Source organism: Vicugna pacos, chromosome 20, assembly GCF_048564905.1.
Source record: "Vicugna pacos chromosome 20, VicPac4, whole genome shotgun sequence".
In the NCBI taxonomy this organism is placed as follows: domain Eukaryota; kingdom Metazoa; phylum Chordata; class Mammalia; order Artiodactyla; family Camelidae; genus Vicugna; species Vicugna pacos.
The window spans coordinates 9,062,590-9,080,473 of NC_133006.1; the positions used below are offsets into that span (position 1 = coordinate 9,062,590).

The 17,884-nt window shown below is 42.3% G+C and overlaps 1 protein-coding gene and 1 pseudogene across 9 annotated transcripts in view; both read right to left on the reverse strand.

Moving 5' to 3' along the window:
* Positions 1–17,884, reverse strand: part of PAQR8 (progestin and adipoQ receptor family member 8) — a 97,698-nt gene that overhangs the window by 32,183 nt on the left and 47,631 nt on the right. For 3 of the 9 annotated variants that reach the window (XM_072944817.1, XM_072944818.1, XM_072944816.1), the window contains one exon: positions 15,706–15,956. In XM_072944817.1, coding sequence (XP_072800918.1) covers positions 15,706–15,851 — 146 coding nt within the window. In that variant the 5' untranslated portion in view covers positions 15,852–15,956. Of the gene's footprint in view, positions 1–4,977; positions 5,113–15,705; positions 15,957–17,884 lie in introns of those variants that run through there. The other 6 variants (XM_031688636.2, XM_072944820.1, XM_031688637.2 and 3 more) reach the window with 5 other exon arrangements.
* On the reverse strand, positions 1,229–1,998 carry LOC140687577 (10 kDa heat shock protein, mitochondrial pseudogene; annotated as a pseudogene).

Genomic DNA, 17,884 nt, shown 5'->3' on the forward strand with positions numbered 1-17,884 from the left:
TAACTGAGATAACTGTTTCTTCCAAACAGCAGTAACCTCCTCCCAAGATGTGTGCTTTTTTGCATGTACCCCCGCTCCCAAATCCTGCACCTGGCCTCCCCCTTACCTCTTTGGAACAGTCCTCCGAGCTCTCTGAGATACTGTCTCCCAGGTTATAATCCTCAGGTTGGCTCAAATAAAATGTTCCATTTCTTTCCTAGACTGACTATTGATTAAATTTGTGTGGACATTTTGATCTACAGTTGGTTGAATCGGAGAATGCGGCTCCCCCGCCAGCCCCACAGGGAGGGCAGACTCTATAGCAGTTTAAAAATCCGATAAGTATTTTTAGAGCCCTTTTCTCCTTTTATGGCCTCTGAATGCACAGCAGAATCTAATCCAGAAAGAGTTATTCCACATCAAAAATACGAACACTATTGAGAGATCGATATATTTAGCCTTCTCCAAGAAATAAAGGGAAAAGAACATGAAGTGAAATCCACATTAAGCCTTAGCCCCATAAGCCGTTAGAAGGAAGAATGTCTTGCTAATGCATTGTCTGAAGAGAGCACATGATGTGAACTTCTGCAGGATGAAGTCTGTTTCTGGTCCCTCTGTTTCCTACACATACTTCCCTGAAACAGACAGAACTCTCACTAAAGGTGGAACATTTCATGAAATATCTATTTCACAGTAACTCCTAACCATTTGGTTAAAAATCAGATAAAATTATTTTCCTACATTTTTGCATCTTCCTAATTTATACATAAATATTTTTAAATAAAATTCACACATCTGCACAAAAATTAATGTCAGTATTTATAGAAGAGCTGAGAATTTCATGCCAGGTTCTTCCTCCCTATCATCGAAAAAACACAGCAGAACAAAACTCCAGTATAACTGAAACAAATGTTCCCCAGAATCATGCCTTTCAATATATGCCAAGAGAACTGCAGCTATTTTGTTAGAATAATATTTTATTGGATCAAGGGAAAAAATTATAGGAGAAGCTTTTAAACAATTTTTCTCCAGCTTTTTACCAAACCATTATACCTAAAACCCAATCCAAGCAGTATTGCTTGTTTTAAAAAATACCTGAATTCAAAATAAAGTAGCTACCTACCATTGCTTTCAAGGTCACTCTTTTCTTTTTTTTTCATTAATGTATTTTCATTTGGAAATGTTTCTATCAGTGCAGTGAAACTAAATTTTAGAGACACTGGATGTCATTAGTTTGGATATCATTAGTTTATTATAAAAGAGAGGTGGAAATTATTTACATGATGAAAAGATTTCAGAACTTTAGTGGAATGGGCAGCTTCACGTGATACCATTTCAATAGTGACATTTCAGTCTATGTATTTTCCAAGAATGTCACCATCTCTAAATAAGAAATAATCCTTGTACTCCTTGTCATCTAGAACTACTTTGGTGCCTCCATATTCTGGGAGAAGTACTTTATCTCCAACTTTCACGCTCACTGGCTGAATCCCTCCACCCTTTCCTTTAGAGCCCGATCCAGCAGCAACTACTGTTGCCTGCAATACTTTTCCTTGAGATTTTTCTGGAAGCATAATGCCTCCTTTGGTTACAGTTTCGGCTGCATTCCTTTCAACTAATACGCGGTCAAAGAGTGGAACAAACTTTCTAAATGCCTTTCCTGCCATGACTCTGGTCCCCACAGTTCGTACTCTCCCCTCCCGCCACTGCCGCAAGGAGAAACCCACAGTCCAGCCCTCCGGATACATGAACTCAGGAAAAAGTGAGGAGAATAAAAACAAAGTAAACATGAAGTAAATACAAAGTGTTCCTATTGATACATTCATTTGCAAAGTCCAGCCAAAAGGAATATGATGACTACTTGGAAAGGATCGATTTCTACGTGGCTTCAAAGGAATTTTAATATAAAACTATCAATGAGCGCTATTAATAACAAAAGTAGCTAGACTCTGTGGAGCACTGATAATGTACAAGGCACTGGTCTCAGGCTCTACACACATAAATCTTACTTAATCTTCATCATGGTCCCATGAGCTACCTACTCATTGTTACCTTCGTTTTAGGACAAGAAAACAGAGGCCAAAAGAGATGAAATTGCTTGTGAAGACCACAGCTAGATCAAGATTCAAGCCACAGCTGTACGAAGCTTTATGTTATATAAACTGAAAATATATATATGGGAATTTAGGGAAACAAAGATGGGAAAGGGGTATGTTCATTTTTCACTCTGTGTGCTGTGGAATCCCCAGACTGAAATGGGTTTTTGGAAATCATTCTCTTCTTGATTCTATAGATATCTCTTTACTTTAAAACTCAGGTACTAGGCATTAACGACCCATGGAGTAAGTGACTTTCTGGGGACCATTTTTGTGAAAAAATAAGTCTTTTGTTTACTTTGTGTTTTGTAAAAATGTGCAGTATGGAAACAGCCTGGTAAGAAGTAATGGAAGGGGAGAAGAAAGCCTTCTTCTCTCCAGCCCAATAGGCCATCGTGTGTAACATGGTGCTCCAGGACCAGTTCTTACACACACACCAGGGCACAAACACCCAACTACAAGTTGCATTTCAAACCAACTACTTTACAATCCTAAACACATCCACATGCCCTTTACTGCATGACCCTTCTAGAGACACTAGTCCTGCAAGAGGACTTTCATTACATTAATGGACATACTTCCTATGACAACTTCGATTCCCCAGCGAAGTTGGCCCCACATGGTGTTTGGCCATTTCCCAGCAGAGACAGGTTTGCCATCACAGAGGCAATTCATTAAATGTGCTGCCAACTCCAAAGGCAACTCCAAGGCAGGGGTTCCAAAATTATTCTCGGCAGTGACAGCATCACTAGAATTAGTACACGGCTTGCCAAGATGAGGCTTCCGAAAGGGAGAAATATGCATTTATTTGAATGTGTAAATCCTGGCATATTTAGTCTAACATTTGGATAAAGAATTGGAACAATCAGCTAGCTCTCTGTCCAAGTGGATAAATACACTACTGCAATAATGATAATGCAGATTTTGATGCAAGATTCTTGACCACCACCTGATGAAAAAAAAAAAAAGAATCTTGTCCTGAAATAATACTTGTGAAATGAATAGATCACTTTTCCATTAACTTGCATGATTATTGAAGAGCTTTTTCACGAAGGGAAAGAAAAGGGGGAGGGGGGCAACATATGCTAGTTACCAAAATAGTCTTTGGTCCTCCAGGAAGCTCAAGTCTCAGGGTGTATCAGAAGATGAACCTGTATCTACAGCAAAGGAAAGGAGTCTCCCCCACTGCCTCTCACAGCCCACCAACCTTCTACCAGAGAAATCCACTTAACAGGATTCCCAGGGCCCCGGGTCTTCCTGAATTAGCTGTTATATCAAATAATTAAACTAATTACCACACATACTTAACCATATAGGATATGTTAATATATGATGTCAATATTATTTAACTAATCAAAGGGAGCCAGGCTTTCAAGACAAACAAAAGAAAAAAAAAACAGGCAATGCACTGGTCCTTTGTTTATCTTCAGACATACTCTCGGATACACATCGACTGAGGGTCTAAGCAGCCTAGAGCCCTGTTGGGTGACCTAGACTAGGGTGCAGCCGCTCAGGGCTGGGTACAGGCTGTGGACATCCTAAGAGCTCAGTCAAGGGCAGTCCACGTCCTTCCATGCAGGTAACTTCCTATTAACTTCAGTAAAGGGAACCCTCACCAACAGAAACAGTCCAACACTGTACAATACTCCTCGTGTTTACTCGGCTGTGGAATGCAATGCATTTGTGGGCGGTTCGTGTGCATATGTGTGCGAGCGCGAGAGCCTTCCTGAATTTCCTCCAGTTTTCACTCAGAAAGAGCCTCTCACCAAGTACAGGAGCGGGGGAAGCAGGCAGCACATGTGGATCTAAAATTTATACACATGTTTATTAGGAGTTACACACGCACGCACGGGTGGAGCTTACCTGTGCCTTTTAAATCTTACTCCAGAACTATTCTGTTAAACCCAGACTCTTCTCATCGGATCCCTCGGCAAAATCACTTCTAACCTAGCTCAGATATACAAGATGCAGCCACGAGCCCATTCGGCCCGTGGGCCTCCCTTTGGTGGGTGTGTGCCTGAGGGCTCACAGACGCACAGGGCGCTGCGGTACGCGCGCGAGGTCAACGAGGTGAGTCCTTCTCGCATCCCCCAGCCCAAGTTCCCAACACTCCTCGAGCTTGCTGGGTGCGGGGTCCCCACCTGCCCCTGTCCGGGATGGCCTGGTCTTGCTCTCTTGAGTGAGTGCCCTCTCGAGATGGTCGGGACCCCATTCTGCCGAGGGGATTGCGTCCCCTAGGCCGAGATGTTTCCTGAGTCCCTGCACACCTCTCTCTCTCTCTCTCCAGCTCGGACCCGCGCCGCGGCGTTCCATCCCTCCAAGCCCCCATCTGGACGAACAGAACCAGCAGCTCCGGCTCTCTGCACAACTCCGTTTGCCGCGACCATTCTTTCGGATGAGCCCCCTCGATCCTTCCCCAGAGGAGCCACTGGCTTCGCCCCACCCTACCCTTTCCGGGGCTCCCTTCCCTCGGGCACCCCCTCCCGCCCCGCCTGCCTTGGGCTTCCTCTCTCTGCACTCCCTTCCCGGGTTCTGTTCTCCGCCCTCCGGAGGGCGCCCCAAGAATGCCGACAGGGCACCCCTCGCTCCGCACCCCTCTGGAGCGCCCCAACGTCAGGGTCCTGACCCTTCTGTCCTCCAGGCTCGGGCTCCGGGACGCCCCAACTTCGCCGTCCTGACCCACCGCCTCGCCTCCAGGGACCCAGGACTCCCACCAACATCAGGGCACAGACTCCCTGCTCCCGGGCTCGGATTCCTCCACAGCGCGACGGCCCTCAGGGCCGGGGTCTGGGCTCCCCAACGTTGCGATCCTGACATCCCCGTGTTCGCGCTCGGGGGCTCCCCAACAGCGCGGTCCTGCCCACCGCCCGCCCTGCTCCGCGCCACCCGGGGCGGGACTCACCGGCAGCGGCGGCCGAGCCCGTGCGCGCAGCCCAGCCCTCACTCCTGGTCCGGGATCCCGGCTTCCAGCTTCCCGCAGGCGGCAGTGACTGCGGCCGGCGCTGCTCCGGCGAGCGGCCGGGAAGAGGGGACAGCCAGGGACGGGCTCCGCCCGGCTCCGCCCCTTCCCGGCCCGGGGGCGGGATGCGCAGACCCGCGCACCCACCGCCGCAGCTAGTGCCGCCGCCGGCGAGGAAGTTGACTGACGCCTCTTCCTCCAAGCCCCGGGTCAGGGCCGCACAGCCCCTCTCCCGGCTGCTAACGGCCGGAGGGGAGGAGAGAGCCAGAGACACTAACAGGACTAACCGCTGTCCTGTTCTTTCCAAGAATCCACCCCAGGGGACCATAACAAAGTCTTTTAGGAAGGGGGAAAAACAGCAAACTTTATCTTTTGTCTTAAAGCTGATTCCAATCCCAGTCTCCTCTCACCACCTGAATGTGCACATTCAGGGTCATTCTGCCGATGAAATCATGTTATAACACACCAAGGAGGGCGATGACAGACACACTCTTTCACATCCCCGAGATAAACCCTCGAAGGACACCCCCATGACTGAGGCACTCCGCAAACGCACCTCCTACACTGACAGGCTAGCAGCCACTTCTATACCCGTATCTCCTCTAACAATGAGGGTCTCATACAATGACCGATATATACGGGGGGGGGGCGTGGGAGGGGGAGCTGCAGAGGAAATCCACATTTGGTCCCAGACTTGTTCTCCCCTATATTTTACCATAAGAAAAACAGGCTTAAGATACAGGAGCATCAATTAACAAATAAAATTGGCTTTGCTGTTAAAAAACAGTCTTCATTGTCTGGGGAAAAAAGAGAGAGAGAGGGAGAGGGAGAGAGACAGAGACAGAGACAGAGACAGAGAAACTCATCAGATCCTGGGGAGATGGCCTGCACCAGGGCGGCTGTTAAGAGCTTCATGCAATTCATTTCATTGCTCTGCTGAGACAGAAAGGCCTGACTCCGGTCTGCTGAAACCTGGCACTTTCCTATCACACCACCCTACTTGAGCGACACGCTGAGCATTGCCTCACATTTGTACCACGTTTTTGCTTTTCAAAACATTTTAAAATCCATTATTTTGTTTATCTTCAGCAAAACATCATAAAACAAAGACAGTAGGGAACCCAGAGGGGGTTATCTGAATTCCATAAAGGAAGACATTTAGACTCTGATCAGTTAAACAGCAGGTTTGGAGCAAAGTCGGGACTAGGAAAGAGTCAGGGTCTTGGTCTTCAGAGCCACTGCTCTTTCCACAGAATCGTGGGTCAGGGGTGCACAGACACTGGTGGAAATGTCACAGGAGGTCTTCGGCAGACATGCCGTCTCCATCTCTTCTTCACCACAAAGGTATCAGGGAATCTTCCCTCAGTCACAGAAGCTTGAGCCCTCAATATTGACACACATTTATTTTTTGACCAGAGATCATAAATGTACAACGGAGCTGACTGAGGGGTCGCTACTTCCTGTCTCTGTCACTCTAGAACCACAATTACAGATCCGCATGGGGCTCAATCCAGCTGAAGTGAGCTGTGGGTGAGACGCGTGAGTCTGAAATGCATGTTAATTATTCTTGCAGGTTTTTTCTTCCTGAAAGTTCCTCCGCCTGGAGTGTGGAGAAGGGTTCTCTTGTCTTCAGAGCCCTTTAATACTCTCTCAACATCCCCCTTGAGAAAATGGTAAATGTTCCTCTTCTCCTGCTCTTTACTTGGGTAGGTGTTGTTACCTTGGGAAGGCAGTTCCCTCTAAGTGGTACTGTCCAGAGCCACTAGATAAGACTAGTGCTTTCTCATCCTTCATGCTTTTTTTTTTCTAATGTGGTGAAAGAGACTATCTTTTCTCCATTGTGTATTCTTGCTTCTTTTGTCCTATATTTTTGACCACAGGTGCAAGGGTTTATTTCTGGGCTGTCTACTCTGTTCCATTTATCTATGTGTCTGTTTTTGTGCCAATACCAAACTGTTTAAATTAGTATAGCTTTGTAGCTAAAGTCTGGGAGGATTAAACCTCCAGCTTTATTCTTTTTTTTCTCAGCATTGCTTTGGCAGCTCAGGGTCTTTTGTGGTTCCATGTAAACTTGAGGATTATTTGTTTTAGTTCTGTGAAAACTGTCGTGGGTATTTTGATAAGGATTGCATTAAATCTGTAGATTGCTTTGGGGAGTATGGCCATTTAACAATATTAATTCTTCCAACCCAATGGATATCTTTCCATTTCCCTGTATCACCTTCAGTTTCCTTCATCAATGTTTTATAGTTTTCCGAGTATACGTCTTTCACCTCCTTGGTTAAGTTTATTTCTAGGCATTTTATTCTTTTTGATGCATAAATGGGATTTTTTTTTTACTTTCTCTTTCCAATATTTCATTATTAGTGTATAGAAACTCAACAGATTTCTGTATGCTATCCTGCAACCTTGCTGAATTCATTTATTAGTTCTGTTTTGGGGTGAAGACTTCAGGGTTTTTCATATCATGCCATCTGCAAACAGTGACACTTTCACCTCTTCCCTTCCAGTCTGGATACCTTTTATCTATTTTTCTCATCTGATTGTTGTGGCTAGGACTTCCAGTGTCAAATAGAAGTGGGGAGAGTGAGCATCCTTGTCTTGTTCCTGAATTTAGGGAGAAAGCTTTCAGCTTTTCACCACTGAATATTGTTTGTTGTGGGTTTGTCATAAATAGTCTTAATGTTGAGTTACGTTCCCTCTCTACCCATTTCGATGGAGTTTTTATCATGAACGGATGTTAAATTTTGTCAAATTCTTTTTCTGCATCTATTGAGATGATCATGTGATTTATCCTTCCTTTTGTTAACGTCGTATATCACATTGATTGATTTGTGAATGTTGAACCATCCTTGTGACCCTGGAATAAATCCCATTTGTTCATATTGTACAATCCTTTTTACATCTTGTTGGATTCAGTTTGCTAATATTTTGTTGAGGATTTCTGCATCTATATTCTTTTAGATATTGGCCAGTAATTTTCTTTTTTTTTTTTAACTTGTACATCTTTGTCTGGCTTTGGTATTAGGGTAAGGTGGCCTTATAGAATGAATTTGGGGGTGTTCATTCCTCTACAACATTTTGGAATAGTTTGAGAAGGCTAGGCATTACTTCTTTTTCATGTATTTGATAGAATTTCCCTGTGAAGCTGTCTGGTCCTGGATTTTTGTTTGCTGGAAGTTTTTTAAATTACAAGTTCAATTTTACTTCTAGTGATCAGTCTGTTCAAATTGTCTGTTTCTTCTTGACTCAGTCTTGGCAGCCTGTATGTTTCCAGAAATTTGTCCATTTCTTCTAGGTTGTCCAATTTGTTGGCATATAACTGTTCATAGTTTCTTTTGTGATTTTTTGTATCATTGTGGTAACAGTTGTTACTTCTCCTCTAAAGACAGTCTCTTCAACAAGTACTACTGAGAAAACTGGACAGCCTCATGTAAAACAATGAGATTAGAACATTTTCTCACAAAATATTCAAAAATAAACTCAAAATGGTTTAAAGACCTAGAGGTAAGACCAGAAAGGATAAAACTCCTAGAAGAGAACAAAGGCGCAACACTGTTTGACATAAATTGTAGCAATATTTTTTTTGGATCCGTCTCCTAAGGCAAAAGAAATAAAAGCAAAAATAAGCAAGTGGGACCTAATTAAACATAAAAGCTTTTTGTGCAGCAGAACCACTGACAAGATGAAAAGAAGACCTACAGAATGCGAAAAAATATTTGCAAATGATGTGACTAACAAGAGGTTAAAATCCAAAATATACAAACAGTTTATATATAACTCAATATCAAAAAAGCAAGCAACCCAATCGAAAAATGGGCAGAAGACCTGAATAGAAAATTTTCCAAAGAAGACATGCAGATGGCTAACAGGCACATAAAAAGATGCTAATATCACTAATTATTAGAGAAATGCAAGTTGAAACCACAATGAAATAGCACCTTATACCTGTCAGAATGACCATCATCAAAAATTCTACAAATAACAAATGTTGATGAGGATGTGGAGAAAAGCGAACCCTCCTACACTGTTGGTAGGAATAGTGCAGCCACATGGAAAACAGTATGGAGGTTTCCCCCTAAAAATCTAAAAATAGAACTACTATATGATCCGGCAATCCCACTCCTGGATATGTATCTGGAAAAAATGAAAACACTAATTTGAAAAGACACATGCACCCCAATGTTCATAGCAGCACTATTTGTAATAGCAACACACGAAAGCAAGCCAAGGGCCCATCAACAGAGATTGGATTGAGGAGATGTAGGATACAATGGAATATTACTCAGCCACAAAAAGAATGAAATTCTGCCATCTGCAGCAACATGGATGGACTTAGAGAATATTAAGCTTACTGAAATAAGTCAGACAGAGAAAGACAAATATTGCATGATATCACTTATATGTGGAATCTAAAAATTAATACAAACGAATGTACATGCAAAATAAGAACAAACTCACAGATATAGAAAACAAACTTACTGTAACCAAAGGGAAGAGAGAAGGGGGGAGGTGCAAGATAGGGTTGCGGGATGAAGAGATACAAACTACTAGTACAAAATAGAGAAGCAGTAAGGATACACTATGTAGCACAGGGAACCAGAGCCATTATCTTAGAGAAACATCTACAAAAATACTGAATCACGATGCTGTACACCTGAAACTAATGTAATATTGTAAATCAACTATATTTCAATTTTAAAAATTGAGATCAAACTAAAAACTAATTAAAAAAATTGAATTTCCTTTGAGGGAAAAAAAACTAGTGGCTAAATATGTACAACATAAAATTTCCCATCTTAATCTTTAGATCTTTTTTAGCTGTGGTAAAATATGCGTTATATAAAATTTACCACTGTGACCATTTTTTAAAATGCCCAGTTCAGTAGTGTTAAGTGCTTTCACATCCTTCATGCCTTTTGAAACTGCTTGGCTCTCATATTGGCTTCTTCCACTTCCTACTCTGAGGTGATGGCCCACTTCAGTTTGGGCAGCAGAAGTGATACTTTGGTAACTGTGGAAAAAGAGAGTGACTTTACTATTTTCAAATCATTATAAAAGGCTCTTGGATCTTTCATAAGGGGGAGAGCATAAAGTTCGCATTTTGAGGCAAGGCAAGAAAAATTTAGATGTGGAATTTTTTCTCTGTCCTTTCCCCTCCTTCCTCCCCTCTGCTTTGCACTGTGCATCTGCTCTGCGCGTTAACCAGACCCCCCCCCCCCCCCGCCAGTGGCAGAAATACCTGCTCAACCATAAAAATCACTTGTTTTCTGATGCCAGCCATTAACTCCTTAGGAGATAACATTCCTTTCTCAATCCTTAAGGGGTCACTGATGATGTGACCCACCACTCCCCTTGTACCTGCAGACATCTTCAGTGAGCTTTATGTACAGGCCAGTATATCATTTCCCTTGGAGACAGTGATTAGTGCCGAACAGACTGGTCAGACGACCTGGGGAGACACTGGGCCACACCTAATGGAAGCTCTCCACTTAAATGTTTACTTAGGACCTTATTGATGTTACTAGATATATTTTTTGTATTCTGTCTATTTTATAAGATTTGTTTTCTGCATTACCAAGTGTGTGACTGAGCCTCTGATAAAATTAATGATGATTCAGTGACTTGAAAAGATTGATCAAATATATACTTGGATAAGATAAATGATTGTAATGGTATAGCTCTAGATATGGGAAGAAGCAACAAGGCAGAACCATTTCCTGCACCATAACAGGCTAGCCAGACAGGCAGTCCAGAGGCTTTTGGCTACTGTTACCAGGGCCTAGTCCAGTAATAGCACATCGAGTGGCCTGTCAACCAAGTCCTCCCCTGACCTGGGAACAAGCGTTCCTAAGCGCTGTGGGACAGAGAGGTCATGAAATGCCTCCCAAACCTTAGTAGAAATTAAGACCAAAAGGGAGGGATTGTCAAACAAAGAATGCTGCCCACCCTCTATTTTTCCAGGAATCCAGTCTTCAGCCCCTGCAGTCGCTGACCCTACACAGCACACCCTGCAAGGAATTCAGGGCAAAGATCAGGATGAGGCATTCTGTGCTCTGGGAAAACTGTCAGAACCGGTCTGCAGGTGGTGAGATGTTTTCAGAAGAAAATTTTATGAATCCAGTTTCTTGCATCTCTCCGCACTTAGAAAAGCACTAAAACCATTAACTGAGATACCTGTTCCTTGCAAATAGCAGTAACCTCTACCAAGATGTGAGCCTGACTGCATGTACCCCCTTCTTCAAAATCACGTATATGGCCTCCCCTTAACTCTTTGGAACAGTGCTCCGAGCTCTCTAAGAGATTGCCTCTCAGGTTATAATCCTCAGGTTGGCTTGAATAAAATTTTCCATTTCCTTTTAAGATTGGCTATTGATTAATTTGTATCCACAAAGGGCAGTTAGAATGGCCTTTAGTATATGGAAATTCAGAATTAACTTCCATCCATGCAACACTCTCACATGGCAACAAAATTTTTTTTAACATTTTTTTATTGATTTATAATCATTTTACAATGTTGTGTCAAATTCCAGTATAGAGCACAATTTTTCAGTTATACATGAACATATATATATTCATTGGTGCATTTTTTTCTCTGTGAGCTTCCATAAGATCTTGTGTATACTTCCCTGTGCTATATGGTATAATCTTGTTTATCTATTCTACATTTTGAAGTCCCAGTCTGTCCCTTCCCACCCTCTGCCCCCTTGGCCAACCACAAGTTTGGATTCTATGTCTATGAGTCTGTTTCTGTTTGTATTTATGCTTTTGTTTTTGTTTTTGTTTTTGTTTTTTAGATTCCACATATGAGTGATCTCATATGGTATTTTTCTTTCTCTTTCTGGCTTACTTCACTTAGAATGACATTCTCCAAGAGCATCCATGTTGCTGCAAATGGCATTATGTTGTCGGTTTTTATGGCTGAATAGTATTCCATTGTATAAATATACCACTTCTTCTTTATCCAGTCATCCATTGATGGACATTTAGGCGTTTCCATGTCTTGGCTATTGTAAATAGTGCTGCTATGAACACTGGGGTGCAGGTGTCATCCTGAAGCAGGGTTCCTTCTGGATACAAGCCCAGGGGCAGGATTCCTGGGTCATACGGTAAGTCTATTCCTAGTCTTTTGAGGAATCTCCATACTGTTTTCCATAGTGGCTGCACCAAACTGCATTCCCACCAGCAGTGTAGGAGGGTTTTCTTTCTCCACAGCCTCTCCAGCATTTGTCATTTGTGGATTTTTGAATGATGGCCATTCTGACTGGTGCAAAGTGATACCTCATTGTAGTTTTGATTTGCATTTCTCTGATAATTAGTGATATTGAGCATTTTTTCATGTGCCTATTGATCATTTGTATGTCTTCCTTGGAGAATTGCTTGTTTAGGTCTTTTGCCCATCTTTGGATTGAGTTGTTTGGTTGTTTCTTATTAAGTCTATGGCAACAAAATTTTGACTTGTGGCTTTTCCAAAAGCTGGAAACAGGCAAGATCTTGGCTATTGCAGTACTGCCTCTAAAAGAAGAACGCTAAACTCTTACTCCAATCAACATTTTATCAGACACATTGCCCTTTCAGATTGTTCTTGAAAGCCACGGAACTGGCATATGCAACATGACAGGAAAAATAGATATGCAAGATGAGGAGCTATTTTTGCCCCAATCTCTAAGGAGTTAATTTGGTCCATTTTATGTGGTATTCACACCACATTGACACTGCTTTTCTATGACTTCTTCTGTGGGTTTACACAGAATTGCTTTTCCAAGAAGCTGAAAGTGCATGCAATGACATCCTATCACTAAACTTCATAATTTTATGTGAAGTGGGAAAGAGGTGAGAACTATTAGCCTCGCTGTAACATGGAGACACAGAAGAGTGATGTAGTTAAACCATTTGCCTGGGACATACTGGTTTATACTGGTCTATCCTAAGAGAAGACTGACTACAAGACGTACTTGTGAAAACTTACACAAGAAACAGAGTTGTTTAAAAGCCCTAGTTATTACTGTTTTCTTTTTAGACCTTATGGAAAGACTGAGGGCCATTAATTTCATCACCACGTTGGCAGAGAAAAGGAGAGGCACTTTGACTTGTGGGTTCGAAGCGTGGGCTTGGAAGTGAGCCCATCCTGAGTCTGAGGCCCAGCCCCACCGCTCAAAGCCCTTGGTACGTGAGTTAACATTTCTGTGCTTCAGGTTCCTTCTCTGCAAAGTGGAGACAATAATCATAGACACTTCATACCATTATCACTAGGGTTAGATGAAGTACACAGTAAGCACTCAGCATTGTGTGGATCACATAATAAATCAAGGCTTGATAAATGCAGGGGAAAAGACAATGGCTTCACGTAAGTGGCTGCTTATCGGACCCCTGATCCAACACTTTATGGGGGGTTCTTTTTTTTAAGATAGTTTTTAAATGGAAGTATAGTGGATGTACAATGTTGTGTTAGTTTCTGGTGTACAGCATAGTGATTCATGTGATATATATACACACACACATATATATATATTATTTTTCATATCCAATACTTTGTACTTGAAGAAAAGTTGTAGGGGATGGCATGGGAGGAACTGGGAGGAACTTGAAGATCTAGATTTTTTAACCTGTCTACTGTAATAAAAATGGACAATGTGAGAGCTGTTTCAGTTTTATCTGGGGACTTACTGAGGACAACAGCCCAGGAGACAGCCCCTTAGATAGCCCGGAGGAACTGTTCCCAAGAGGTAATGGGAGATCAGTGTCGATGTGATTTTGGAGAAGTGGGTATGTGTACTCAGGCACACATCTCAGAGGAAGATTGCTGCCAGTCATGAGGAACAGATGCTTTAGTTAATGGTTTTAGTGCTTTTCTAAGTATGGAAAGACGCAAGAATTCGGGTTCATAAAATTTTCTCCTGGAAACATCTAACCACCTGAGGGCTGGTTCTGACAGTTTTCCCAGAGCACAGAATGCTTCATCCTGATCTTCCCCCTGAATTCCTTCCAGGATGTGCTGTACAGGTCAGTGAGTGCAGGGGCTAATGACTTGATTTTTATAGAACTGGATGGTGGGCAATATGCTTTAGTTGGCAAAACCCTTAAGTCCAATCTATCCATTCCTTAACATTCCATCATCAGGTAGCCATCTAGATTTATCTTTTCTATGTAGACCCCCTGCCAGCTGGCCAACTGGGGAAGCAACCAGGACACTAATTTCACTGATTTCACACACAGGATGCTAATGAGCAGTGGCTGAATCAGATTGAAATAAAAATAATAGTTTTCTTGCAACCTAAATGTCCATTGACAGATGACTGGATAAAGAAGTTGTAATATATTTACACAATGGAATACTACTCAGCCATAAAAAGAATACAATAATGCCATTTGCAGCAACATGGATGGACCTAGAGGTCATCATTCTAAGTGAAATAACCCAGAAAAAGAAAGAAAAATGCCATATGATATCACTCATATGTGGAATCTAAAAAGAAAAAAGAAAAAAAAGACACTCTGAACTCATCTACAAAACAGAAACAGACTCACAGACATAGTAAACAATCTTATGGTTATCAGGAAATGGGGTGGGGAAGGGATAAATTTGGGAGTTTGAGATTTACAAATGTTGGCCACTATATATATAAAAATAGATTTTTTAAAAAGTTTCTGCTGTATAGCACAGGGAACAATGTTCAATATCCTGTAATAACCATTAATGAAAAAGAATATGAAGATGAATATATGTATGTATATCCGTGACTGGGACATTGTGCTGTACACCAGAAATTGACACATTGTAACTGATGGTGTTTCAATAAAAAAAATAATAATGGTTTTCTTGCATTGTGTGTCTATGTTACTTTATGGTGGATTAATAGAAGTTCATTAAGGGATAATTTGATTTCATTCAGTGTGGTTCATTACTTTTTATTTTTTTCCCTTTTATTGCCTAAGAATAACAGTTAATTAACAATTCAGGGGGCAATCCAATTAACACAGGTAGACAAGAGAGACAAGATGCAGAAATTGCTTCAGGGCCCTCAGTAAACCTGGGCACATTTGAGGTTGTACAGCTTTGCATGTGACCTCCCCTCTCTCAGGGAGCTAGTTTCTGGTTGAAGAGTTATGGGTGGCAAATAGAAAGGATGAATGATACAGTGTCCAAAAGAGAACACCTTTCTATTACTGATAGAATAATAAGAATTCCTAAATCCCAGACACTTTTGATGTGGACAAGTGTTAATTTTAACATTTGTTCCGAAAGTTAGGACATACAGTATGTCATGGGATCATGGTAATTTAACAGAAAATGAAAGCGTGGATATTAAAATGTGAGGCCTTTTCTTACTTCTCAGCAGAAATTTGCAACTAAAAAGCCTCGGAGTAAACGGCCCTGATGGCTTCCCTTTACAAAGTTCCTGAAAATTGTGTTTCTTCCATTCACTTTGCTTCTGATTCTTGCTCATATATCCTAGCTAATCTGGGAGGGGGTAGGGGGCAGTGGGGAGGATGGGCGATGACGGGGAAAATCAGAAGAATTGTACTTCAAAGACTGATGTCAAAAATGTTGAGAAGTGAACGTTTTTCAGTCTGCCCAACTCCGATCAATCTAGACTGTGTTTGAAAGGAAGAGTTTGGAGGGAAATTTCTCACATTAAGGATGAGAGAAGGAAAGTCATGTGAACTTACCCAGGATGGAAAACTGAGGTTGAACCTTCGGACTTTGTCATTCCGTCTATTGGTGTGTTGCCAGGGGAAGGATACACCCACTTACAGCTCACTGCAGTCAATCCTGTATCCTCTAAGTTAGGCTCATGAGCAAAAGCACACGGCATTCTCTGTTGAACGGCTGGGAGTCGGAATCCCTGCTTTGGCAGAGTGTCCTGTCCATGGCTTTTCAGTTGATTTCTGTCTGGAGGACTTCTCTTGGCTCCCAAGTCCTTTAAATAGAATGGAAAGATGAAAACGGCAATATTGGGCAAGAAGAGTAACACTTGCAATATTCACGCTTGATTCTGGCTTGGTTTCAGAGTTTTAATGATTTAAAAAAGAAAAATAAATCAATGCATCAATTGACTAGTTTAATTCAGCTGAGATTTACTGAGTCTGTTTTCACAGCTTAGCCAGGAACAAGAGGGCAGAACTGGCCTGTCCCTGTGGCCACTTGGAAGGCCTCTCAAAGAGATGAGATCTGGGACTGGGGCAGATAAGTTGGAGTCTTCTCCAGTTCATATTTGTGCCTCTCTGAATGAGCTCAGGGACCTGGATGTTGGGCCAGATTTAGTGCCAACCAAAAGTTCTAGCAGGAAGCTTACAAGGCAAATAGTCCCTCAGGGAGAACATGGCCACTGGGACCTGACCGAATTAACTAGGGTGCATGCATGAGATGGAAGTCTGCACAGTCTTCAAAAACTGCAGGGGCCACGCGGCATAGAGAAATATGCAGCGTGCAGTTCTGTGGTTTAGGAAAACAGCAGGTTAGAGTGCAGTGTGATCCAATTTTTTAAAAAAGACATATGCACTGCAAAAAAAAAAAGGTCAAGAAAGTTGTACATTCACAACGCTTATTTCTGGATGGTGATGTTCCTAGAAAACTTAATTTTCTTTTTTATAATTTTCAATGTTTTTCAAAAATAGCCTTAATAAAATAAATACACAAATAAACGGCTGTTGTTCATCGTTCTCTACCTAAGTGTAATTCTCACAGATTATAATTAATTACAGATTATTAGAGGACAAAAATATAATTAGGCTCATTATAGCAATTTCAGGGTGCTTTGTAGGCACTCTGTGCCTCTGAGCTCATAACAACAACAAACACGAATCTTAATTCTCTTTTTAAAATAGCTGTTAAAAGAGGTAACCTGCTCGAGGCAACCATAAACTGTGTCAGGGTCACTCTATCATTAGTGGTACCCAACAGCAGGTGGCAGGAAGGTCGGACTCAGTGAGCTCAGATTCCAGGAACCCGAGGTTCTTCGAGGGGCCAGGCATGCAATAGGCGATGTGTCCCTTCTCTTTAACAGCCACTAATGGGCATGCCTGTCTCCTTTGATCTGCTCCTTTGGATCGGAGCAGGTTCCCTTCCTCCCATGCTCCTCCTGAATGGTGCATTCAGCATCTCTTGTCCCTCTCTTAAATCAGGGCTGGAAGACAACTGTGCTAGTGATCCAATTTTATTGACATTGAGCCCAGTAAACTCTGTGGAAAGATGAGGCCTGGTGGCTTTCAGTCTCTCTCTTCCATTCTCTCTCTCTCTCTCCTTTTTAGATAAATCCAATTAGCCCTAACCCTTTTACACTTCTGACAAAAGGGTCAGCAAACTGTTTAGATCAGAAGGGAAGCACCTTATTATGATGCTGTGAAGATACTAAATAAGATATATCCAGGAGACTAAGGGATATGTGGCAATTATTCAACAAGTAGTACTGTATTCTTAATTCTTCCATCTATTCAGAAACCATTTCTGGGCGGGGAGGGCATAGCTCAGTGGTAGAGTGAGTGCTCAGTATGCACGAGGTCCTGGGTTCAATCCCCAGTCCCTCTATTAAAAAGAAGGAACGAAGGAAAGAAACCTAGTTACCTCTCCCCAATAAAAAAAAAATTTTTTTAAGAAACCATTTCTTGAAAATGACCTAAGTGCTAAGAGCGCTCTGCTAAGACCTGAAGACAAAGAGATGAACGTGATACAGCCTCACCCTCCATCTAGCGCAGAGAGGATGTACTTAAACAAGCAACGACAAGATAGTGTTACAGTGGCTGCAAGACACACTGGATGTTATGGGAAAAGCAGGAGAGGGGCACCCCCAGCCCCCTAGTCACCTAGCTTTTTAACGTAAGAGGGTCAGCAAAAGCTCCAAGGTGGGCC